The 24,452-nt window shown below is 48.1% G+C and overlaps 1 protein-coding gene across 2 annotated transcripts; it reads left to right on the plus strand.

Annotated features, from left to right (window-relative positions):
* Positions 1–67: 67 nt before the first annotated feature.
* KCTD10 (potassium channel tetramerization domain containing 10) lies at positions 68–23,821 on the plus strand. 2 transcript variants are annotated; one of them, XM_036904026.2, is made up of 7 exons: positions 68–206; positions 6,047–6,260; positions 13,035–13,204; positions 15,832–15,921; positions 16,240–16,292; positions 17,861–18,056; positions 22,000–23,821. In XM_036904026.2, exons 1-7 carry the CDS (start codon positions 204–206, stop codon positions 22,222–22,224), a joined length of 951 nt encoding a protein of 316 aa, XP_036759921.1. In that variant the 5' UTR covers positions 68–203; the 3' UTR covers positions 22,225–23,821. The 2 variants fall into 2 exon arrangements, with proteins under 2 accessions (XP_036759921.1, XP_036759920.1); XM_036904025.2 differs by having other exon boundaries at positions 15,835–15,921.
* Positions 23,822–24,452: the final 631 nt, after the last annotated feature.

Below are 24,452 nucleotides of genomic sequence, written 5' to 3' on the forward strand. Positions count from 1 at the left end.
AATCCGCCGAAGAGGGTGGAAGGAAGCGGCGGACGTCTAGACCAACTGCGGATCCTTCAGGCAGGTGCTCTCTGCGGGGCGGAAGTGGGCTGCGGAGAGCGGAAGTTTCCGCCCCGGCCCCGCCTCCGTCCCCGACTTGCGCGAGCTGGGTGTTTCCTGCCTCTCTCAGTCCAGGTTCGAAGACTGGCGTCTTGCTACTTTTCATGGTAAGGAGGGCGGTGCCCGCTGACTGGCGGCTCTAGGCGGCCAAGACAGCCGGGCAGAGGCAGAATAAAGGGGGAAGGGACAGAGAGGACGGGATACGATGAGGAGCTGTACCGATAGGGGGGAGGCGGCTGGGGGATTGGATGGGGGCACGGCCAGGGATGGGGGAAGGGCTTTGGGTGGAGAATTGGGGGTCCCTGTATGTTGAGGATCCGGGAAAGGGCATTTGGACTTGGGGAGTAGATATGTGTGTGAGCTGGGGCGGGGGGCGGTCTCTGAACCTTGAATGCTTGTTGGAAATGATTGTGAAGAGAACAAAGAAATGTCATTGTAGACGGACATTGGGGTGAAAATTAAGAGAGATGGGGGGCGCGTTGGAAGGAGAATGGATAGGTTATGAGAGGACGGAACGGGATTCCTTGGGCGGAACGTTTGGCGTTCTTGGAAGTTGTGACTGGAGTCGCTGGGTTTCGGGGAAGTGGAGAAGGGTCATGCAGGTGCGTGTGAACATAGGGGCGAGCAGAGCGTAGGAAAGAAACAGAGGGAGCCGGTGGGCGGGTGTGCATTCTGTGATTGAAACTCCGCGGAGGGGTGCTAGGAGCCTGAGGTCAGGGAACTTAGCCACGGACCAGCGCCTCAGCTGGCACCTGATACCTACGGTACCTATCTAGTCACTTCCGTTGAGGTCCGGGGTGGCCACACCTAAAGAGCTGAGGATGTCTCTCAGTTGTGGGAAGGTTTCTGTTTGCTTGTGATTCTTCACTGATGTGTTCCTTAAATAGCACTTTGTCCCTGGGTGGGAATGACCAAAGTTCAGCCTAGATCCTCTTTTACTTGCTTGCCCTGTGTTTTTTCCCTAGAAAATGCAGTCTTTAGGGCAGATCAGTGCCAAGGACACTGCTAAAGAAAACTGAGTCAACCTGTGTCTGCCTTTGATCTCTCTATTTTGTGCAAAATAAGGACTATCCAAGGGGAAGAAGGCATTAAACCAGTGCTTCTCAAACTGTGGTCCCCAAACCAGCAGTAGCAGCTGCATCGCCTTGGAATTTGTTAGAAATGGCTGAATTTTCAAGCCCCTCCACTGAGTACTGGGGGTGGGGCCCATAAATCTGTTTTAACAAGCCCTGATGGGGATTAATGATATCTTGATTTGGGCTATGTAATGAAAGGGGCAGGAGAGTTGGAGTCAGAGGATCTTTACAGTTTTGATTCTTAATTTTCTCCCCTAAAATGTGGAGTAACATCTTCCTCACTAGACTGTTGAGATAATAGGCCAGTAGTTTGAGTGCTACACAAAGGAAGAGAATGTAATTGGGCAGAATGTTTGGAAATGGCAGTTGTCCTATAAGCAACTTTGGAGGCAAGATAACGCTACAGTTATGTGGCTGATTCGCTTCAGTTTGATTGAAATGGAATGGCAGACTTCTGAGTTGTAGAAAAGTTCTCAACTTGGGGAGTTTTTATAATCAGCCTCAAGACAGTAACTTTTAGATCAGACTGGTTAAAGGAACACTTTAGCTCTTAGTTCTGGCCACACATTAGTATTATCTGAAATGCTTTTTTAGACACAACTAAGCTGCCTCACCCTGCTTCTTCCTGATGCTGGCTAATTGGTTTGGGGTGAAGGCCAGGCATCAGCACCTTATAAACGCACCCAGGTGATTCTAATACAGTGAGGCTGGGGGCTTCTATTTTTGAAACTTAAGGGACAGAAAGAAACTACACATAGGACCGGGTGCCATGTACTGTAACATTCATCCCTGAGGGTTATAATGAAGATTATGCCTATAACTTCATATTACAAGTTAGGAGACTGAGACTGTTAAATCATTTGTCAGAACATCATGCAGGAAGTGGTGGGGCTGGGACTGTAGTCTGGGTTCACCAAACTTTCCATCAACCCTTCCACGCACACATCTCACGACACATACAAGGGAGTCTGTTCTACAGAAATCTGTGTAGAAGACAGTTAAGGGTGAGGGGTTTGGTACCCTTTTTTTTCCATTGTACTTCCCTGGGTCTCCTTTCAAGTCAGTGGCTTTCCCCCTTGGGCTGATTTTTATTTTAAGCATGCATCCAGTTGCTTCCTGTCTGTGCCCCAAGCTGTGAAGTGTAGGGGGGGCTTTTGCTTATGATGCTTTGTTTTTATGTGTGGTCAGGAATTCACTGAGTCATCAGAGCAAGATGTTGGGGAGCTCATCCAAGACCATGAGGTTAATTGTAGGCTAACTAAGGTGTACAGAATTTTTTAGAACAGTGAATTGCAATCTTGGTTACTCACTGAAATCACCTAGGGCAGTTAAAATAGAAAATGCTGTTGCTCAGGCCACACTCCCAGACCAATTACAGCAGTTTCCATGGTTTAGACCCTGCCTTTGGTATTTTTTTTTTGAGTGGAGAGCTACTGTTTAGAATCAGCAACATTATACTAAGGGGAGATGTGAAAGAGAGAAGCCTTGACTTACCCCTCTAACTGGAATACACTTCTTTTCTGATTGAATAACATGGGTAACTAGTACCTAAAGTGTTAATTACCACTGTGTCTTGTAACCAGTTTTGCTGTCTCTTGCACACACACACCCAACCCGTTAATAATAAAATCAAACCTTTGAAACAAGTTAAAAAGTAGGACCCCAGTATCGATGGCTGGGGAGTCCTCTGTAGAGAGGTTTGCTGTGAGAGAGGCTTATTGTCCACTGCTATGTGTCATCAGCTCACTGTAATGTGGACTAAGGGAAGTGAAGCCAGAACTTCTTCTCTAAGGGTGTCTCCTAGTATTGAAGTGACTGACCTTTGGAAGGGTGGGCTCTGGAAGATTCAGAGCTTTCTTTGTCATTTCTGGCTTCTCAAGCTAGATCAGGATGGTTTCTGCCTTTATCTCTTAGTAATTCAGTTGAGTGTCAGTAGCGCTGGAAGCAGTCTACAAAGAGGAGAAGATAATTTGAGACTTTGAGAGCATTCTCAAATAATCATGGTTTGTTTCACGTTTGAGTGTTTGTTCTGAGTCCGAGGCTGTGCTGAATTCTCTGTGGCATCCCTCACTGCTGCCCTGGGAGGGAAACCCCGCTGTTGTCCCTATTTGATAAATGGGACTAGACTCACACAGATGACCCAGAGCTGGCAAAAGGCAGGGCTGGGCGCTTGGACTCAGGTCTGACTTCCAAACCAGGCCCTTAACCACACATTACCTCCCATCTTTTTGGGGGGCTTTTTTGTATTTTCTGAAGAGGGGGGTGGGGCTCTCCTTTCTCAGTTTATATCTCATAGCTCTATATCTATGAAGTATAACTGTTGATAAAATCATGGTCTCAAGGCCAGGCAGGACTTGCCCACATCTGTCATTGCTCTGTCACTGACCTACCTCTGTCACCAACTTAATTTGAGAAGTGGTTACTTCTCTGGGCTGTAGTGTCCAAATCCACAAATGGAGATAACAATAGCTGTCTTCCAGCGTTGTTTGGAATTTAAATGGTTATAATGTGGTGGTAGAAATGAAAACAAATGGCATGGAAAAGGGGCATTGAGGGGCTTTCTGGGGCCACGGAAATGTTCTCTATTTTGATTGGTGTAGGGGTTACACAGATGCATTTATTGACCAAAACTCAAACAGTACACTTAAAATATACTGTATTGTGTGCAAGTTATCTTTGGAAAGGTAATGGAAAGCAAAAAAAAAAGTGTATAAAGCACACTTAATGACCCTTTTGTCTGATTCATGGTATTGCCTTACAAAATGCTAGACCTTTTACAAAAAGTTTTTTTGTGTGTATAAATTTGGATCTGTAAAGGGTGATTTAAAAAGTATTTCCATTTTGGAACAGATTTCCTTAACTAACCCCCCCAACCCCCAACCCCGGCAAACACTGCCACCACCACCCTCCGCAACAAATAAGCCTTCTCCCCTTCCAGGTTCAGTTCTTTAGAAACTCTTTATTCCCACAAGCTACTTCTGTCATCCCCAGGAGAAAGAGCTTTGCTGGGGAAATGGTTAGTGTATAGGGTTTCTGGGGACTGTTTTCAAAGGAAAGCTAGAAGGGAAGGGTCACCGCTTCCTCTCTGCCTCTTTTCTTTTATGTTTCGCATCAGACCACAGAGACCCCAGGTTAGCTAAGCCTGAGCTTTTGAAAACTTACCTTCTTTGTGGTGTTTTCACTTGATGAAGCAGGAACAGTTTCTTGAGAAAACACTTTTCTTTCCAGGAGGCCATTCTCCTCTGTATCTGCAGGACTCTGACATGAGTCCCCCAGTGAGTGATTTCCAGGCCGCTCTCTTGGGGAAATGGGGGTCGAGAGGGTTGGCTATTGCCTCTGCGATTACCGGTAGATAGCAGGTTGCCACCCATTTGTCCCTTATCCCATTGAAAAAAATAACATTTGCATTTTACTAATGATAAACATAATCAGTGTTTCTTTTGGGAGATCTGAAAAAGAAAGGTGTAAGAATTAAAAAAGCAATCCTTTTTCAGTTTCAGGGTATAGTGTTTTGAAGTTTCATTCTGTCAGTGCCCTCCAGCCAAAGCCACCAGGGGCACACCTGTAGCTGGACAGAGCTGGGTTATGTTCCATGTCGCCTTGAGGGAGAATTGCAGGGAGTCTCAGGAGTTGGGCTTGAGTTGGGTGATTTGGGGGAGGATCCAGGGAAGTGGGCTTTGCTCTGTGTTGAATGCTGTCAGGAAGCAGAACTAATTCTGTGAGTGGGTCTCAGTAATTTCCATTTCTGAAGGTGGCAAGAATGGATTGTGGCTAAAGCTCTAATTGTTCAAGAAGCAGCGGTGACTCATGTTTGGCAGGATACAAGGATGTTTGGTCATCTTTGTGTTTTGGACCATATTCTTTTTGTCTGTGTTCAGGCAGAACTACAGAGTGGTCTTGTCTGTGTCTTGAGCCATCAGCCACTGCATGGCCTTGTTTGATGGTGATGTGCTATGAAATCACTCATGTTCAGTGGGAACAGGGGAGCCCAGCTGTGCGTGCCAGGCCAGGCCCTGCCTGTCAGAGGCTGCTTTTTCAGTGCTCAGTCCCAGAGGCAGTAGATTCAGCCCATCTTGGACATCTTCTCCAGCTATAGAATGTTACTGTTAAGAAACATTTGCTTTGAGCACCCGTGTGCCAGGTGCTGGCCTCCTTTCCTAGGTAGGTCTGCCTCAATGACACTACATCCATCTCTCTAACTGAGATGGACATGAGAGCTGGCAGACCATTGGATCTTGCTATTTTGGGTGGCGCTAGTACAGGAAGTTTCTAATGTTGCAATAACTTGCTTCCAATGGTTTTTATGCCTGTTGTTTAGTCCTCAGAACACTTTTTTCCGTGCAGGAAATATTAGGAGTCTAGTTGGGATCCCACTCAACTTCATAAAAGCCCATTTCATCTGTACTTCAGCTGAAAGGTGCTTTCAGCAGAGCAGGATGCATGGTGATAAACAGAGATCTGGGCGATGCTTTAGGCTGCGGCCAAGAGTGTGCATATATATGGGGAGTGGGCAGAAAGGAAGTCTTTGTAACACAAGAGTTGCTGGTAAGCTTGTGCCTACGGGGTCAGCAGGTGAGGTCAGTGTACAAGGCTATCTGGGCAGACTGGCGAATGTGTGCCCCTCCTCTTGACACAGTCAGTACCCTAGCTCCCACCAGTTGTTGGCCTCTTATTTTAAAGAAGCCAGAAATCCAGACTTTTCTGTGAATTCTCTTGTGTTGTCAACCTTGGGAGCAAACTTTAAGTTTTAAATGCAGTATATACTTGGACCAAGCAGATCACACCTGGAGACCAGATTCAGCCCACGGCTGTAAGAGGTAAACCAAGCCTTGTGCCATGACCCTGGTGACCCTGTGTTTTCTCCCCGGCAGGAAGAGATGTCAGGAGAAAGTGTGGTGAGCTCAGCGGTGCCAGCAGCTGCTACCCGCACCACTTCCTTCAAGGGCACGAGCCCTAGCTCCAAGTACGTGAAGCTGAATGTGGGGGGAGCGCTCTACTACACCACCATGCAGACACTGACCAAGCAGGACACCATGCTGAAAGCCATGTTCAGTGGGCGCATGGAAGTGCTCACCGACAGTGAAGGTGAGCCCGCCCTCGGGGCTCTGGGGCCCTCTGTGCTTGAGGGCTTCATTCTGGTTCGGAAGGCCAACATAGAAGGGCGGGTGCTCCCACAGGTGCCGGTTTCTGGTAGTACTCAGCATTATCACAGTGTGCAGGAAGCCTTGAGAGTAACAGGGAGGCCAGGTCTAGTCTGGGGGCTGTGCTAAAGGAGGGCTTCCTTGAGCGAGGGACGTTTACTCCACATCCTGTGGGTGAGTAGGAGTCACCTGGACGAGGCCTCATAGTCTTGACTTAGTTGTTGACTTGCTGTGTCGAAAGTGCTTCCCTCACTCCAGGCCTTAGCTCTTTAAAAGGGCCCTTCCGGTTCTCCCCAGATGATTCTGTGACTTCAGAGTGACATGCAGGTGTGAGAGGCATGAGCTTTTTGCCCTTGTCCTCCTAGGATGGGGTCCCAACACACCCACAGATCTGGATTTGAGTTGCAACTTCCTATTTAATGTCTGGTGATCCTAACCAGGTTGTCTAAACTGTTGATGTCTCATTTTCAACATTTGGTGAAATGGGCACAATGATATCCACCTCGTGGGGGCATTGGCACACAGTAAATATTCTCTCTTTCCATATATATATTTATATGTACAACACATATACATGTATATTCAGTGCGTGTTTTCTCTTTTTGTGTGGTAAGTCATGTCAGTGAAAGTCAAGGAATCGTTTAGAGTGGTCTTACTGTACATACTGCTTCCCACCCCCACCCATGGGAATCCTAAAAGCCCCTGGCAAGAGGGACATCCTTACCTGGCTGGGTTTATGGGGCAAGTCACCTGGGGCTTAAAGATGGTCCTGTCCTTCATATCTTGTCCTGAGATTACTTCAGACCTGGCCAGGCCATAGCCTGGCTCGACCCTCCCGCACCTGTTTCTGAGGCTGGCGTCGTGCTGATGCCCTGCCTTCCCAGGGACATTGGTTCCTGGGAGGCGGGCAAGTTTTGATATAAGTAGGTGGGGCTGGGAGCCCTAAGCCTGGTGTGCACAGTGCGTCCTCTGATTCTGAGAGGCTCGGGCTGTCCGCTAGGGAGGGTGTTTCCCTGGGCTTCCTGTGAACTTGCGTTTCTGGCCCAACAGCAAGTAAATGAGGTCAGAGCCCCAGAGCTACCTTCTGCGTCTCAGCCAGAAAACACCAAGCTTTTTGAGTGGGAGGATCCCCTTTGCTGTGCCACACCCAGCACTGCTCAGGAGTATTTGTGGAAATCAAGACAATAGCACCCCAGCTGCTGAAGGAAATAGACTTTATCTGAGAAGCCAGGATCGGAGCTTTTCTTCCACCCGCCTGTCTCTGGCGGGGCTCAGGAAAAGCAGCTGAGTTGCTTTAAGTGATGTGGAAGCCTCATCTCCTTGAGAGCCCTGTCTTGCTGGCCTAATGCCATGTTGCAGGAGAGACAGAGTCCTCAAGCTCTTCCAGCCCCCAGCTGGGAGAAACATGGGAATAGCACCAGGGGGCCCGCTTAGGCTTCCAGACAGCTGCTAGGGGATGGCCTTTTCCAGCGGTTCCTGGAAAACCCAGCATCTCTGGGGAACAAGTGTTGTCATTGACAGTCAAAATTTCGGCTGTTTTTGTTTCCCTACAGCTCCCTTCATATCCATGTGAAAAGCCCATGTATGGCATTTTTATGGGTGTTATTTAGTCTTCACCTTAACTCTCACCTAACCCTTAACAGTGGTACTGTTACCATTTGCTAAGTGAGAAATCCACATCTCAGGGGGATTGCTGTTTCAAAAACTACAGGGCTTTGAAAAACAAAAACAAAAACAAGTGGAGCTATGGAACCTAGGCCCTGCTGCCTCTCACCATCTGCCGTGCGTGGTAGATGTGAGCCCCACCCCCAGGCCAGGTCTCCTGAGCATAACAGTCTTACGGTGCCCCACAGCCTTCGCGTTGGAGCCCTTTGGGACCCTGGGAGGACCTGGGCTGTCATATCAGGCTGGGTCTCTGCTCTTCCAGCCAGCGCTGTGCCAGGCAGAGTAATCCTGTTTGCTTCTGGTGGGGCAAACTGCTGCACAGCCTGACCCATCCCCTGAATGTTGCTTTGGCTACATCCCTGGGTCTACAAATCAGGATAAATTTCCTGCATCTCACAACTTCACCCTGGACTTCAGACAGGAAGCCTTTCAACTGCAAGGAAATTTGCCACAAACACCAAAGGCCAAAATACCAAGTGCAGCTCAATCAGGCAAGTAGATCCAGCAGTATGGCCTGCTGGCTAAAGAACAAGGCCTCTGAGGGCTCCTAGTAGCATGCACGTTGTGTTGCTAGAGATCTCTAAAGGATGCCAGAGAAACTGGTTACTTCTGGGGTCCGGCATGTTGCCCTTCTGCCCATTTGAATTTTGTGCTGTGTGCATATAATTCCCAAACAGAGAAGTTGGGAGTGAGTGGGTTGGGCCGTTGGAGTTAGGTGGACCTGGGTCTGACTCCGGGCTCTGTCACACGGTAACAGTCACAGCTAACATTTATGAAGCTGTGTGTATATGGAACCTTGTGCTAATGTAGGCTCATTTGCCGTGTACTGGTAATGTGACACTGGCCAAGTGACTTTGTGAGCCATTTCCTCATTTCCAAGTTGCATGCTTTTCAGGGCTGTTATGGGGATCAAATGAGGACATTAGAAGGTACTTGATAGAGTGCCTGACCCATTGGGAGACTCACTAAATGGGAGCTGTTCGGTATGGCATGTGGCCAAGAGCACTGGGGAAGAGCAGGTCGTAGCACATGTTAGGGAAAGTGGCCCGCCTTGGGTTCTGGGGTGAGTGTGCTGCTGGTCTCCGGTACCCCCTGGGTAGTGGTCCCAGACCTCTCCCCAGAAAGCTTCAGTTCTTAATGAGTCCTCATCAGCGTGAACTTATTGTGGCACCTTTTGTAAGGAGAGTTCCGCTCAGCACACACCTGTAGTTGTCTGTTTCATCCCAGTTGCTTGATACCATATTTGCCCTCTTAAATGGTATTTGGTCTCTTGCTAATGATTGTAAAGTGAGTAGTTTAATATAAAGTAGATTAAAGATAAGAGCCATTAGTCTTATCTATACACACTTCCTAGAACACCAGTGGGGAAAGCTAGGTACTGTGTGGGAAAACTGCTGAACCTGGGGGGTTTGCCTGAGTTCTCCAGGCCTCCTGCCTTGAGTTAGAATGCACTCTTTTATAAAATTCTGAAATACACTGAGAGCTTCTAAATTGTGAATAGTAAAACAGACTCCCCTGTGCTCTGACTCTGACAAGGAATAAACATCACCTGGACTGACCGGACCTCTCTTAAGCCTCTTTGTTTCCCTCCTCTCTCCCTTCCAGAGGGAACCACTAGCCTGACTTTGGGTCACTAGGTGGATTTCAACCTTGACTGCACAGTGAGTCACCTTTGGAGCTAAATTCTGATGCCTGTGCCACCAAGAGAGCACATGTATTTGAGTAGTGTGTGGTAGGGTGCGAGGACTTTAAAGAGCCTTCCAGGGGATTCTAATGCGTAGCCAGGGTTGAGAACCACTGTGCAGATCTTCCCATGAATGACTTTTCCTTGGTGTGATTTCAAACATTATATATATAAATGGCATCACATCATTTGTAACCTTTTTTGCATTGTGCTTGTCAGATCAAGCTGTAAATTAAAAGCCCTAGTTCAACATTTCCCTGTTGTAGAGTGTTCCATTCTAGAACAGGCTGCAGTCTGTGGCTCCAGATCCTGGCGATGGCTGTTCCGATTGCTTACCACAGGAGTGTCTGGACACTGCTGCTGCCCTGTTCTCCAGCGATGATGATGACATGTGTAAAGGGCTCATCATCAAAGACCTAATTTGAGAGCTGCCAATAGACCCAGCATTGTGCTGTGTTTCCCGTACATTCTCTCATTACACCTTTATGCCAGCCCTTTAAGGTACCATTTTTAGAAGAGGAAACTGCTGGGTGGAGAGGTTAAATGAAACACCAGTGTCACTCAGCAAGTAGGTGGCAGAGCTGGGTTTCCAACCCAGCCTTTGCTCTGAACTCCTGCGCTGTGTTGCATCTCTCAAACCATCCCAGAGCCTCGGGGTCTCCACCCGCCTGTTGCGTTCTCCAGCCTTTGCTGAAGAGCCGTCAGATCCCAGGCTGCCCTGATGTGAACAGCCTTCCTCCTAAGTAGCCCATGTACTCTGGCAGCAGGAAAGACAGGCAGCAGGGAACTGCTTGACTCCCATTTGCTTTTCTCCATGCTGGGCATTTGAGCTGACTGTTGCAAAGGGATAGATTCTGGCTTCGAAAGCAACTAAACTATTTCAAAGTCAAAATGCTAATTGAAACCGCATGGAGAGTGTGCTCGGCTCCTTTGTCCTTATTTGTCCAAAGTATGATTCCTTCACCACAAGCATTTCCTGATGGCATTCTTGAGCTGGAGCCCAGTGTCTCGGGCCGCCTCTTCGTTTATGGAAACTCTGGACCATCACTTGGGTAATTGATTTCAGGGGCCCTGCTCTTTCAGAGCAGCTGACTTGTCTGGGCAGCAGAGGCAGAATGTGGACGTTTTCTTCCCAAAGCAGCTGAGTTGAACTGCTTGCCACTTCTCTTAAGACTGAGGTTCTACTTGTCCTCTCAGTCCTGGTGAAGTTTTCCTATGAGTTTCTGTCTGTTCTTTGCAGTCTAGTCTTGCCTCCTCCTGCTGCCCTTGGAAATGTCACCAAGCCTCTGTGAGTCTCTGTTTTCATCCGTGGAAAATTCAGGGAAATGAGCCTCCCTCAAAAAAAAAAACAAAACTGTAGGGAAGATACTGCCATCTTTCCATGCTGTATCAACTCATTGAAAGAAGCGCTGGCTCCAGTACCACAGAAGTTGCAAGTTGGGGGCCTGCAGGTCCAGTACTGCAGATGTTTTGTCCTGTAGAGTTTTTGTAAACCTTACTTTACCATTCTTTAAAAATGAGGAGATTTCACAGAGAAATCTGCACTTTGGGCTTTGCATGGAATATCAGAGGCCTGTGCAGCCCTGGGCCCACATTCCTGCCAGGCCAGTCTGGCTGGAGTGAGAAGCACACCCCTCCAGGGGCAGGGTACGTGGTCTCTGGTCAGCCACCAGCCTCAGCCCCGGCCCATCTGCCTCAGTTCTGCTGCTTTCTCAGGGCCCCTGCAGGCATCTGAGCTCCCTAAGGGATACCAAGTGGTATTTTGTTGTCTCAAATGCAGAAAGGAGTGGTGGGTGGGACGATGTCCAGCAATTACTGTCAGGATGGTGTGATTTACCACACCTGTGAAGGCCTCTTCCTCTCTCTAAAGTGGGGTTTGACTCCAGGCCACACATTTGCATTGTATTTGCCCCATTGGGGATGATTATTCTTACTGTAGGCAGGAAATGGTACCAGTGTGGAAGCCCCTGGAAAGATAAGACTAGACCTTTAACCAAAGCTGAGTGAGGAGTATTTGCAGGACAGGGGCATGGAAATGGCCCCATCACCAAACTCTCCCAGGGCCTTGCAGATACTGAGTAGTGCACTAACACCTCGGGAGTGCACTTGGCAGGGCTGGATTTGGGGAACTGTGGCTCTGGGTACAAAAAGGTGTCTTTGCCATGCTTGGCTTTTGTTGGCCTCTGCTGCTGGTGCAGGGGGAGGTCTGAGGAGGCCATGGGGCAGGGCGCAGTGGTGTCAGCTGTGGAAGTATGGCCCCTTCTTCCAGACTGAGCAAAGGGAGGGGGAAAGTGGGGCAGGTACTACTGATTCCTGTTTAAACCTACCTGCCCTGTGCGTGTTGTCCTTTCCCCTGTAATGTGGGAAGCCCCTTACCTGGGGAAGCCCTGCTGGTCCAGCAAGGCTTCCTGCCAGTGCTCACCAGCTTCTGTTGAGATGTGCCCCATCTTCACTCCCTCCCTACTTCTCTCTTTGGCCCCTCCGCCTCTTGCCAGGCCCCAGTCTCGTTTCCTTCTGCAAGCACCACTCCCAGGGACACCTGCACCTCAGGAGAGGAATTGTGAAAGCCCATGGCATCTCTGGTAGAGGAAAAGCAGGCCAGTGCTGGGGATGGAGAGGCCATTGAGAAGCCCAAGGGGTTGTCCGATGAGAGTTTTCCACTGTGCCTGCTTCTAGTCAGCTTTGGGGCATTTTTCCATAGCTAATAAGGGCAAGTTCCATCTGCCCGTGTTGGACTCACTGCTTGCAGACAGTCTATCTCATTCACCACTTTGTCTCAGTGGCTGTCACTAGCCTGTAAGTGCTCGTTTGGGGAGTTACCTCTAGAACTATCCACGGTGGTGCTGGCGAGCATCTGGGGGTCACCCTTGGGAGCTACAGATTGCAGTCTGAGGTGATGGTCTATGGGAATGAGCCTTCTGCTTCCTTAGAAATGGTTTTGTCCTTTGGGAGTCTGTAAAAATGGTTGTAGAAAGAGGGGGTAGGTATTTTTACCCCATAAGCCTTTCCCTTTTCATTGTGGTGTGGTCATTTGGATGCATGTTATCCAGGTGTGGTGCACTAGGGCCCTCTTGGGATGTACATGTCTGAGGGGTTTTTGAGGGTACTTTAGACGTGTGCTTTTAGGCCTCAGGGGCCCTTGTGTCCAGAAGAGCCTGAGGTCCGATGAGGCTGAGGTTGTGGTTGTCTCCGGCCAGTAAGGCCGATCAGCCCTTTGCTGGTAGCTAGGCAGGTGGGGCCGCAGCCCTCTCGGTGGCCCTGCTGTCCCCTGGGGGTGGAGGGAGCTGAGAGACACCAGATCGCTTCACTGCCTTCCAGAAGAGGAGCGCCCAGGTAACCAGCCGCCACTTCCTCCTCCTTCCCCTGCAGGCTGGATCCTCATCGACCGCTGTGGGAAGCACTTTGGTACGATACTCAACTACCTTCGTGACGGGGCGGTCCCCTTGCCTGAGAGCCGCCGGGAGATCGAGGAGCTGCTGGCAGAAGCCAAGTACTACCTGGTCCAGGGCCTGGTGGAGGAATGCCAGGCAGCACTACAAGTGGGCATCACCCTTTCTTCCTGCCAGGGTGGGGAGGCGCTAGACCTACCTGCCTTCCTCACCTTCTCCCTCTGCAAAGTGGGAGCGGTTTTGACATTGCTGAGATGTTATGAGAGTTAATGAATTAACCCTGGAGCCTCTCCCCTTTGGTCAGAGTGATCCCCGAGAGGCCTCCCTATAGTGCTGAGGCCACCGAACTACTCGCTGGCTTATTTCAGTCCTGATGGTCATCTCATAATGTATATTGAAACCTTTCAGTACTGAGCCATAGGATGTAAACTTTGATTCAGTTTCTGGATCCATCTTGGGACTTATTCTCACCCACAAGTCATTGTTTGGAGCCTAGTATGATCTCTGTAGACATAGACACCCCTCTCTCAGCTGGACCTGGGGCAGGACCACTGGGGTCAAGTCTAGGGATAGCAAAATCCCTATAAAACCAAAAAGCTTCAAGATGCAGCCAGCAGCTGTCTATTTCCAGTGAAGTTCTGACACTGTAGAGAATCAGAAGAGTTCCTTTCGGATGCCATGGGAATTGGATCTGTATACCTGAGGCTCTGGTTTGTGCCTCCTGCAAGCCACAGGGCTGTCTGGCCCTCTGCTGGAGCAGCGCACATAATGGCTAGCTCTTCGAGGAACTCTTGGTTCACGCCACCGCCACACCGTGTCTGTGAACTCACTGTAAATCTAACTGAATATTGTAGCCTTTACTTTAGTATTTTTATTCCATTTTTGTTTTATCAAAGTAGTGCATGCACATTATTGAAGAAATCACATAGTATTGCAAGGCTGAAGTCAAAAACACCACTCTATGCCCTTGCACCCATCCCACTGACAGCCTCTTTAAATTTTTTTCACAAGTTCTGTTTACTTTCATGTTTGTTATACTGCTATTTATTGACATTTCAGTTTTCTTTTCAACATTACCTATGGGCATTACTATAGAAAAGTAAGATTTAGTTCATGCAATGCCCTACCCCCAATCACTACCAAACTTACATACACACATTCCTTCTTCCATTCTCCCAATATAGCTTATCACAGCTTTGGTTAACTCAGGATTCAGATTTACACTGTAATGTCTTAATAGTCTTAAGAGTTGAGCCACAGAGTATACAGTGATTATTTTCTTGGGGAAATTTCCAGTTTGCCAGGAAATCTCCAGAGTTAGTGATTGTTTCATTGTTTTGTTTGCTTGGTTTTCTAAATGCGTTCTGCTCTAATTCAGCCCTGAAGTTTCAGAAGACCAGTCTCCTGTTGTTGGTGGGTGCAGACCTATCGGTGGATCTCTGTTTGCCCTGGAGACGTGCCCTCTGGGTTCTCTTTCTGTGGCTTCTGTTAGTCTGAGGTTAAACCTCCGTGACTGGTATCTTCTGAGTTTCTGTTGCTTTATCTTTCTCTTCTACTTTCTCAGAGGTGCTTTTCAGCCCTTCTATTGAATTTTTCATCTCTGCTATCATATATCTAATTTTCAAGAGCCTTTTCTTATTCTCCAAGTGCTCTTTACACAGTATGCTGATCTTATTTCATAGGATGCAGTATCTGCTCTCATCTGTCTGATGATACTTGTTGAAATTTTTTTTCTGTTGCCTTCATCATCCAATTCCTTGTTTGAGTTTTGGTCTCACTGAAATCTTCTGACAGGCTTTCCACATATAATTTGATGATCCTTTGTCTGTTGAAACCTAAGAGTAAGGCTCTGAAAAGATGTGTGTGCACGGGAAGTCCTTGTGGTCTGGTGGGCTTCAGTCATGGTGATAAGACTGACCTTTACTGTGGGAACTTCCAGTGTCAGAATCTGTAAGCCTGCTTTGGACAGGTCAGGTCCCCAGGGAGGAGTCCACCAGTCTCTTGCCTGGTGGGAATAGACCTAACCGGCTGCCTTCTGAGATCTGAGTTGGGGAAAAGGCGAGGAGCCTCACCATTTAGTGTGCAGGCCGTTCCCTTTATCCCTGTTTTCACAACGCAGCTCTGTCTTCTCCTGTACAGATCACTCCAAGCAAGTGGACCTTCATTCTTCCAGGCTGGGGTAGGGGATCCTTCTGGGGTTCTCACTGGTGCTTCTGCCGACTGGCAAGTAGTCCTCTGCCTTTGCCCTGTGCCCACCAGCCTTCAGGGCTGTTCTTTGAAAATCTCCAGGGTTCTTTCCCATCTGCTGACTTAGGTTCCAGCTTTCTCTTTCTCCTTAGTTATCCCTTGCTTTCCTGCCTCAAATTTTTGACATCTTCTATCTGCTGACTTCACTTCTCCCATATTTCTTCTCTTTATGGGCTTATACTGTTTTAGCCCTTTGCAGTCATTGCAGTGGGCTTTTAGGAGTTTTGATGCAATCGTATTTCCTCTGCCATGTTTCAGGTTTAGTTTTGAGTGGCTTCCTAGGCTGTGGAAATGGGTCATCGTTGTTAGTATTTACACTAGCATGTAACAGTTCTGCCAAAGAACAGAGTTACTGGAAAACTTGACTCTTGGTCAGCCCCCATCCTAATTCACTGGAGGTAAGAATCTCCTCTCTTCCCAGCTGTGACACCCCCACCTTCCTTCGCCAGAGCCTGTCTTTGCCCAGCAGGCCAGCTCAAATAATCCAGGGCTGGGAAGGTCTCCTAGGCTGAAAGCCTGTTTTGTTCCAGCAGAACAAAGATACTTATGAGCCTTTCTGCAAAGTTCCTGTCATCACCTCATCCAAGGAAGAACAGAAACTTATAGCTACTTCAAATAAGGTATGTTGGAGGCACTCTTATGGTATTTCTCTTTTGCTACCAGAAATGATGGAGGTTCTTCTGAATAAGTTTTGAAATGAAACTGTGTGATTGCCTGAGCAAGGCCCAAGAAGAGGTTGAGAATGGGAACCTCAGCTCATCTTGTGTTCCCCCTGGAACTGGGCCATACAGTCTCCCTCTCCAGCCCCACCACAGCCAGCGAGCTATGCTCGGCTGCCTCTTGGACTTGGTGGCAGGGCCAAGCCTATGGGAAGTCGGTGATCCACTGCACCTGCTCTCCAGCTAACTGTCTTCTTCCTTTCTTAAAACAATCCACAGCCAGCCGTGAAATTGCTCTACAACAGAAGTAACAACAAATACTCGTATACCAGGTAAGGCGGGAGCCAGAAAAGACACATCCGCCCACTAGGAAAGCCTCCACTCACAGTAGCCTGGCGCAGTTCCTCTTGCTCCCCTCAGATGAGGGTGGCCCGTTGGCACCTCTAGGATGCCCAGATAGGGGGATAGAAGGAAAGGTAGATAGATGATAGATAGAAGATCTAATTCACATATACCATGAAATTCCCTCCTTAAGGAACAGTTGACTCTTGAACAACACGGGTTGGAGGTGCCAATGTGCTGTGCAGTTGAAAATCCATGTATAACTTCTCCCAAAACTTAACTACTAATAGCCTACTGTTGACCAGAAGCTTTAACATAAATAGTCAATTAACACGTAATTTGGATGTTATATATGTTATACACTGTCCTTACAATATAGTGAGCTGGAGAAAAGACAGTGTTTTTTCAAAGTGTCACAAATCTCCAAAAACTTTTCTAGTTTATTTGTTGAAAAAAATCAGCATATAAGGGGCCCGTGAAGTTTGAACCCCTGTTGTCAAGGGTCAATTGTATAGACAATTCAGTTTTTAGTATATTTACAGAGTTGTGCAGCCATCACCACCTACCTAATTTTTGAACATCTTCATCACCCCAGAAAGAAACCTTGTGCCCATAGGAGTTACTCCCCATTTCCCTCTAACTCCACCCCCAAGCCCTAACCCTAGGCAAATGGTACCCTTTCTGTTTTGATGGGTTTGCCTGTTCTGGACACTTCATATAAGTGGAATATTACTATAGGTGGCCTTTTGTGACTGGCTTTCACTTAGCTTACTGCTGTCAGGGTTCGTCCATGTTGTAGCATATATCAGTACTTCATTTCTTGAATAATATTCCACTCTGAGAGTATATACCATATTTTGCTTATCCATTCATCTGCTGATGGACAGTTAAGGGTTGTTACCACTTTTCAACCATTATGAATAGTGCTATGAACATTCATGTACACTTTCTGTGTGAAAATACATTTTCATTTCTCAGATACATATCTAGGAGTGACATTGTGGGGTCATGTGGTAACTCTAGGCATAGTCATTTGGGGTCCTGCCATACTGCTTTCCAATGTGGCTACTCCGTTTTATATTTCCACCAGCAACACATGCAGGTTTCTAGAACGCCTTGTGGCTCTTGGGAACATTTGGCTCTTCATCAAGAGCCTGAGGGATATGGGGGAACTGAACGCAGTTCCTCAAGACCCATAAACTGACCCAGGATGCCAAGTCTCCCTTGGGCAGACGCGTTCTGCTGCCGGTCCTGTGGCTCAGCTCTGCAGAGCAGAGCAGCCGCTGTAGTCTGCTGGCTCAGAGCACAGGCTGAGGGGTGGGAAGCTGTCTCTTTTGAGGCCCAGCTCTGCCATTTATTAGTTTTTGGCCTCGGGCAAGTACCTGATTTCTCTGACCCCCCCCTTTCCTTCTCCGAGCAGTGGGGGCTGTTGTGCCTTTCTCGTGGGATCATCTTGAGGCTGAAATGGGCCAGTGGAGGTAACGGCCAGCGTATGGAAACAAGCAGCTGTGACAGTTACTACCAGCCTGTGGTCACCTTATCAAATGCTCTTTTACAGCAATTCCGACGACAATATGTTGAAAAACATTGAACTCTTTGATAAGCTCTCTCTGCGCTTTAACGGAAGGGTCCTATTCATAAAGGATGTCATTGGAGATGAAATCTGCTGCTGGTCCTTTTACGGTCAGGGCCGCAAGATTGCCGAAGTCTGTTGTACCTCCATCGTCTATGCCACTGAGAAGAAACAGACCAAGGTAAGGGCTGGGCGGGGATGGTTCGGAGGGGCTGGTCTGAAGTATGTACTTGTACAACTTCCCTTTCTCCATGGGCAAAATAAACTTAAAAGAGGGAAGGGCTTTAGAAATGCTTTCCTTTATTCGTGATTGCTCATTGCAAAAGTATTCATTATCTTTTGGACCAAATGTAGGTCTTGGAGAAACAGAATGGCATTTCCTTTCTGACACTGAGCACGTCGGCAGTCATACCACACTGAAGTTCCTTTGCCATAAATGTAGATTCAGTTGTATCCTTAGAGTTGTGTGCCATCCTGCTGCCAGCATGTTCTCTCCGCAGCGATCTGACGCCGCCCGTGCCGTTCCTTGCCCACCACACCGCACTGCTTCTCACCGGCATAGCCCCATCCCGTCTCACCCATCAGAGCAGCAGTGCTACCTTTCATGGCCTAGACCTTGGCTTTCTAGTCGTGACCTACTACTTAACTTCCATCTGTCTGTCCTCTGACCCTCAACCTGGAGCAGCCTTCCACCCTCCCAGGGTCCACTTGGCATTCCTTAGCTCCCAGCCTTGGTGGCTTCCGTCTGAGCACTGGACTCCCTGATAGGTCCATTTTTCTGTCATCCTCTCCAAACCAGTAGATTTGACCTCTCCCTTGCCTTCTGTCTCTGTGCTGCTCTGCAAAGCTGGAAGATGCTGCAAAGTGCTGTTTCAGAGATGTGGTCCACTGTTAACCGGCCTTCCCGTTAGGCCCTCTGTTTGTTTGCCCTCCTTGGCCTATGCAACTTGTTTTTCTCTCCTTTTTTTTAAAAATCATACAGTACACTCTGCCATTTTCTTCTCAGCCTACCTAAGGGAACTCTGATTACTAGGGACTTGCTGTAGGTCTGCCATGGGTACATTTTCAGGCCTCTAGATTACCATGTACAAGTCAGTAGATCACCAACTGAGGTTGTTACTGTGGCTGCAATAGCACATATTTCTCTGCACTTCTCGAGCTGGCCTCGGAAGCAAAAGGCACATGAGAGAAAATCAGACCACAAAGTAGAAACCAGTATTTAAATTTTCTTTTTTACTTCTTAAACATTTTATTCAATAGTATTTAGAATACATCCTAAATGATGCTGTTTTAAGGTAGCCAAGAAGAGAAAAACACTGAGGTGTTTTTTTTGTTTTTTTTCAAGATAGCAGGGGAACCAGAGTTGTAGGCTCCTCATTAGCAGGGCACAGGCCTCTTTTCTCCCGTGAACTTTCTGGGCTATGAATTCCACTTTTATCCCATTTTGTCACAGTTTGTTTTTTTCATATACATGAGTTGCCTCTGTCCTTGCATATTAAGGGATAATCATATTGATTTTACATTTTTTAGAGCTTGACAAGGAACGAAGGATTTAGAGATCACATGATCTGGTCCCAAGTGTTGTAGATTAGTGGACAGGATCTGGAACCCGCCTGTGCTTGTGTTTGTGAGCTGGCTAGTGACAGGGCCAGGACCCCTCTTTCTGACTCTTTTGCTCTGCCATCCTGGCCTGAAGGGCTGCTTTCTTCTCCAAGAGGAGTGTGTGACTTTGGCTTTCCAGAGAGTCGGTGTTGGGGATGGCTGCCCCTACGGAGACAGGTTCCTTGAGCACAGACCTCTGGGAGCTGTGCTTTGGAGCTGAGACTCATGTTCTGTTGTGTCAAGTAACTGTACAGATGGTCCATTTGGGTTTACATAGTTGGTATCTCATCTTCCGTTGTACAACATTCCAAGTGCTTTCTAATTGTTTTACTCATCATTGCACTGTCTTTGGTGGTTAAGATGGAAAGTGTGTGGCTTAAGCAGATGTTTAACAACACATTGTCCATTTCGGCTCTTAGTTCTTAGTTACTTAGGACCTGGTGGTAGTTAAGCACAGAATCCTGCCTTCAGCAGTCTTTCTTTGTTCTCCCATTCGGATTGTATCACGTGTATCTGTCTGTCTGCAAGTTCACTGACTCTTTGCTCTGTCATCTCTGTTCTAGTATTGAGCTCTTCCAGTGAGTTAGTTTTCTGCTTTTGTGTTTGTTTTGGTTATTGTATTTTCCAGTTCTAAAATTTCCATTTGGATTTTCTTTGTCTTCTTGCTGAGACTTCCTATGTTTGCATTTGCTTTAAGAGTGTTTGCCCTTAAACATTTTTACAATAGCAGCTTTCAGGTCTTTGTCAGATAATCCCAGCATCTTGTGTCATCTTGGCTTTGGCATCTATTAATTATCTTTTGCCTCAAGAGCTAAGATTTTTCTAGTTCTTCATATGTCAAGAAATTTTGAGTTGTATCCTGGGCATTTTGGATGTTGTGAGACTCTTGTCATGTTTAAATCCTATGAAGAACGTTGATATTTTTGTTTTAGCAGGCCATTGACCCAGTTGGGTTCAGGCCACAAGTTCGAACTAGCCTGCTGTTCCAATGACAGTTTTCAGAGCCCTCATATCTGCACTACCTGTGTGCCACACTGAGGACAGTCTATGTCCCGTGGCCCAGTTCTTAATGTCTAAATGTGCTGCTGAGAGTCAGGTCACCAGCGGGGAGTGAGCCCAGGAGTTCATGCACAGCCTCCAGAAACCGTTTTCCTGAGCTTCCCCCTCACAATCTCCTTCGCATTTCCCCTTCCCTAGGGCACTTCTTTTTCAGTCATTGGGTCAGAAAGCCAATCGTGGGGCTGCAGTTACCCTGCTCTGCCACACACTTCCTGTGGCTTTGACTGTATCTGGAGCCAAGTGGCATGAAGATGGAGAGAAGCAACGGCAGGGATCCCCCATCCTGTGGCGACCATGTTTCTTCTAATCAGAAAGATAGGTTCCCTCCAGAGTTCTGACTCCCGCAGGCTCCGATTGCGGCCACAGCTGCTGCTGCCATGAGGTTGCTTGAGGGCTGGAGTGGAAGAAAATGGAGAAAAGAGAAAAAGACATACAGGGAACTGCCTGCCTCCACCAGCTGTCTAGATGTTGGGAGGCTCCTCTGGCCACCAGGGATGATCTCCTGGAGCCTGTTCCAGGGCCACAGGCCGCGTTGAGCCAGGCTGGGGCACACTGGCACGGGAAAAAGACTAAATTCACTCCTGGTTAGGCGTTACTTCAAACTCTGGTCTTTCCCCACACTCCATCTGCCACTATTTACGTCTCAGTCCTCAGGTGACTGCTGTGAACAACCCTGGTTTTGTAGCCTCAATGGGAAAAGCAGGGGCAAGTGTGCTCAGTCCACTTCCCCCAGAACCGGAAAAGCAGGCTCCTGTCCTTGAAAGCACAGCCTCTGCTCTGTGAGTCGTGTGCCTGCGACCCACCTGTGCCGCGCCTCCTTGTTCACAGCCCCTAGAGCCCAAGGGCAACAAGCAAACACAGCGCTTTACCAAGCAGGAGGAGGGGTCGTGTCCATTTCACGAGGGTCCCCAGCTGGTCCCTGTTCAAAAAGGATGCTGCTTTAAGGTGTGGAATGGCTGTGCACACGGGCTCAGCTCTGTTGGTTAGCGGCACCACACCGGATATGACCTCAGTTTTCCTCAGCATGAGCTGGGTCACTGCACTGTCACATTCTTTATGATTCCTTGATGTGGAACAGTCTCCAAGTTCAGTTGGGGAAAAGAACAAGAGTCTGGTGAGCCACCTTTTGTGTGTTTTAAAGTGTGTGAACACATATGTCTTTATATTTACGGGACCCCTCGGAGAGGGTAAATGATAAGCATTGTCTTTGAGAAGTGAAACGGAGGGGTGCAGGGAGACCTATTACATTGTTTCCCGTTTGTATCTTGTGAATTTAGCACCACGTGTAAGTGTCCCTACTGACAATAATGACTACTTTAAAAATGCTGGTAACAGTCTGAAATGGAGTCCCAGGAGCCTCACTGAGCCGACAGCCCTGCTCGTGTTGTCCTGGGTGGCGGCAGGGCTGGTGGGGGGTGAGTGTATAATGCTACTTACCTGCCCCATATTTCGTGGGGATGCAGGTGGAGTTCCCTGAAGCCCGGATTTATGAGGAGACCCTGAATATTTTGCTGTACGAGGCCCAGGATGGCCGGGGACCTGATAATGCGCTCCTGGAGGCCACTGGTGGGGCCGCGGGGCGCTCCCACCACCTGGACGAAGACGAGGAGCGGGAGCGGGAACGGATCGAGCGTGTGCGACGGATCCACATCAAGCGCCCGGACGACCGGGCCCACCTGCACCAGTGAGCAGACAAGCTCCAAGCCGCTCGCCGTCCTCCCTCCTCCTCCTCCCTGCTGTTCACTCAGATCCTCCGCAGGCTCCCGGGCACCTTCCACTTGCCCTGGAGTCTGGAGATACTTCTGTAACAAGCCAGATGGTTATTTTGATATTTCTTGACAAGGTGACTGTCTTTACCCGGGTAACTGCACCTGCGAGCTGTGTCGGGGTCTCTGCTTTTCATGAGAATCTGAGAATCCCTGAAGCCAGGCTGTCTTGGTTCTCCGAGGAAAAGTATGAATGGTATGAAGTGTACATGAGAACTTCTGTTTGCAGTATTTATTTTTGTGGGTGTTGACTACCTGTTTGTTCTTCTTGGGTGGCATTCCTTTCAGGGCTCAGTGTGACAGCTCTGAGAGGGCTGGCGGCCACCAGAGGCGTCTGTAAGCTTCCTGTCTCATTGCCCTTCAGCCCAGCTCACTGGCTCCCAGGCCCTGGGCACTAGACCGGGCACAGTCTCCACAGCTTTGCCAGAAGTCTGTTCCGTAACAGGCTTTCGTGTGCCTACAGCTCATTGGTAAATAATTGTTGCTTGAGCTTTGTGCCTCTAAATCGTTGTTCCTAGTGTAGCTCTAGCTCTGGATGCCTGGCTCTGTTTAAGGGGAAGGCCTGTTGCTGCCTTTCTGATCTGTGGTCGGGCTTGTTGGGACCCCACCTGACTGGCTAAGGGCAGAGCTGTCTTTGGCAGCAAGTCCTCGGCTGTGTTCCTGGCTCCTTCCCTGCCCCTCCAGTTGCCCTCCTCGTCGTCCCACTCTGCCCCGGCAAGGCCATCTGGCCTCATCACAGGCAGAGCTCACAAACCACTGCTCTGTGTGATCCAGTCCTTTCTCCATGGCCTTCTTTCCTGGTAAGCTGGGCTTACTGCCCAAGTGGATGCCCTGCCTTTTGCTTGGATATGAAATGTGGCCCAGACTCCCAGCCTGGCATCCAGGCAGGAACGCTACTCGCACCAGCAGTCTCAGGGTAGCTTGCCTGCTGTAAATGCAGCCATCACCTGGAGCTCCTCTCCCTGGCTTTACCTGATTTTTACACAGTGTGGAGGGGCCCCCAAGTGAGCAGAGTATGTGCGTGTGTGCAGATCCTTTGGGGTCTGTTTAGTGTCCGTGTTCATGTTTGTTTAAGGGATGTGTGCAGCTGGTGACAGGGATGTGCATTTGTGGGACACAGGTGCTGGAGCCCGGCGGTCTGCACGGCGCTCATGGAGGACAGATGTTCTCGGTTACCTACCTCCCAGTCTCCTGTGCACCTGTGAAGGGACAGAAGTGACTTGTGACAATGTGAGTGGTTGAGACTAGACTAGGTCTAGTTATAAGGAGTTGTGAATGTGTGTAAGGTGGTGGGTGGGTTTTGTCTGCTTTTCAAGGGAAACTTTACTGTTTTATACCAAAGGTATTAACTTGGGCAGCCTTTGACACATGTATTCCAAAAAACGAGTTTATATTTTGAAATGGTTTTTACAGCTTAGACTTTGTGTGTACCGTGTGCCCTACTTGGGACAGTTGTATGCCTTTATTTTGTATCCAGCAGCAAAGCCTTCAATAAAACTTGCAAACAATCATGACTGAATCTAAACATGTATCAAGTAGATGATTTTTAAACTGTTGTGTGGGAAACTTTCATAGTAGGCCATTCAGATTTTGTTGCTAAGGATAGGGGGGCTAAAAAAACTTTTTGTAAAAAATATTTTATACTATTTAAGTTTGAGACCCCAACCCTGCCATTTGGGTTGAACTTTTTTAGAAGGTTAAGTGAATGTCAGTTCTGATGTTTTCTGTTGGAATGGAAAAGCCATCATATAAATTTTTTTAAATGTTTATATGAAAAGTTTATGGAATGGTCTGTTTTGTTTGGACTTCTCCACCTTATGACCTAATGTTTCTGGCAGTCTGCTTTCATTTTTCCTCCAACTTTGCACTTGTAGTTTTGAGTCTTTGCTTCCCTGGGATAGGAACAGGTTCATAAAACAGTCCCTGGTGAATGATACTGTTAGCTGCACAGCCATGAGCTGACAAACTGTTGGCCGGTCCAAGCTCTGTTAGCAAATACCTACAAGGAGCTGATTTTCTTACGCTAGCACTAAAGGCAAACAAAGGTTTTACATTTAACCATCCAAGTAAAACACTGGCCTGAGATTTGGTGAAGACTAACATTTCATTGCATTGTAATAGTTTACAATTAAAAAAATAGACCAGCCTTT

Source organism: Manis pentadactyla, chromosome 14 (assembly GCF_030020395.1).
Source record: "Manis pentadactyla isolate mManPen7 chromosome 14, mManPen7.hap1, whole genome shotgun sequence".
Lineage (NCBI taxonomy): Eukaryota > Metazoa > Chordata > Mammalia > Pholidota > Manidae > Manis > Manis pentadactyla.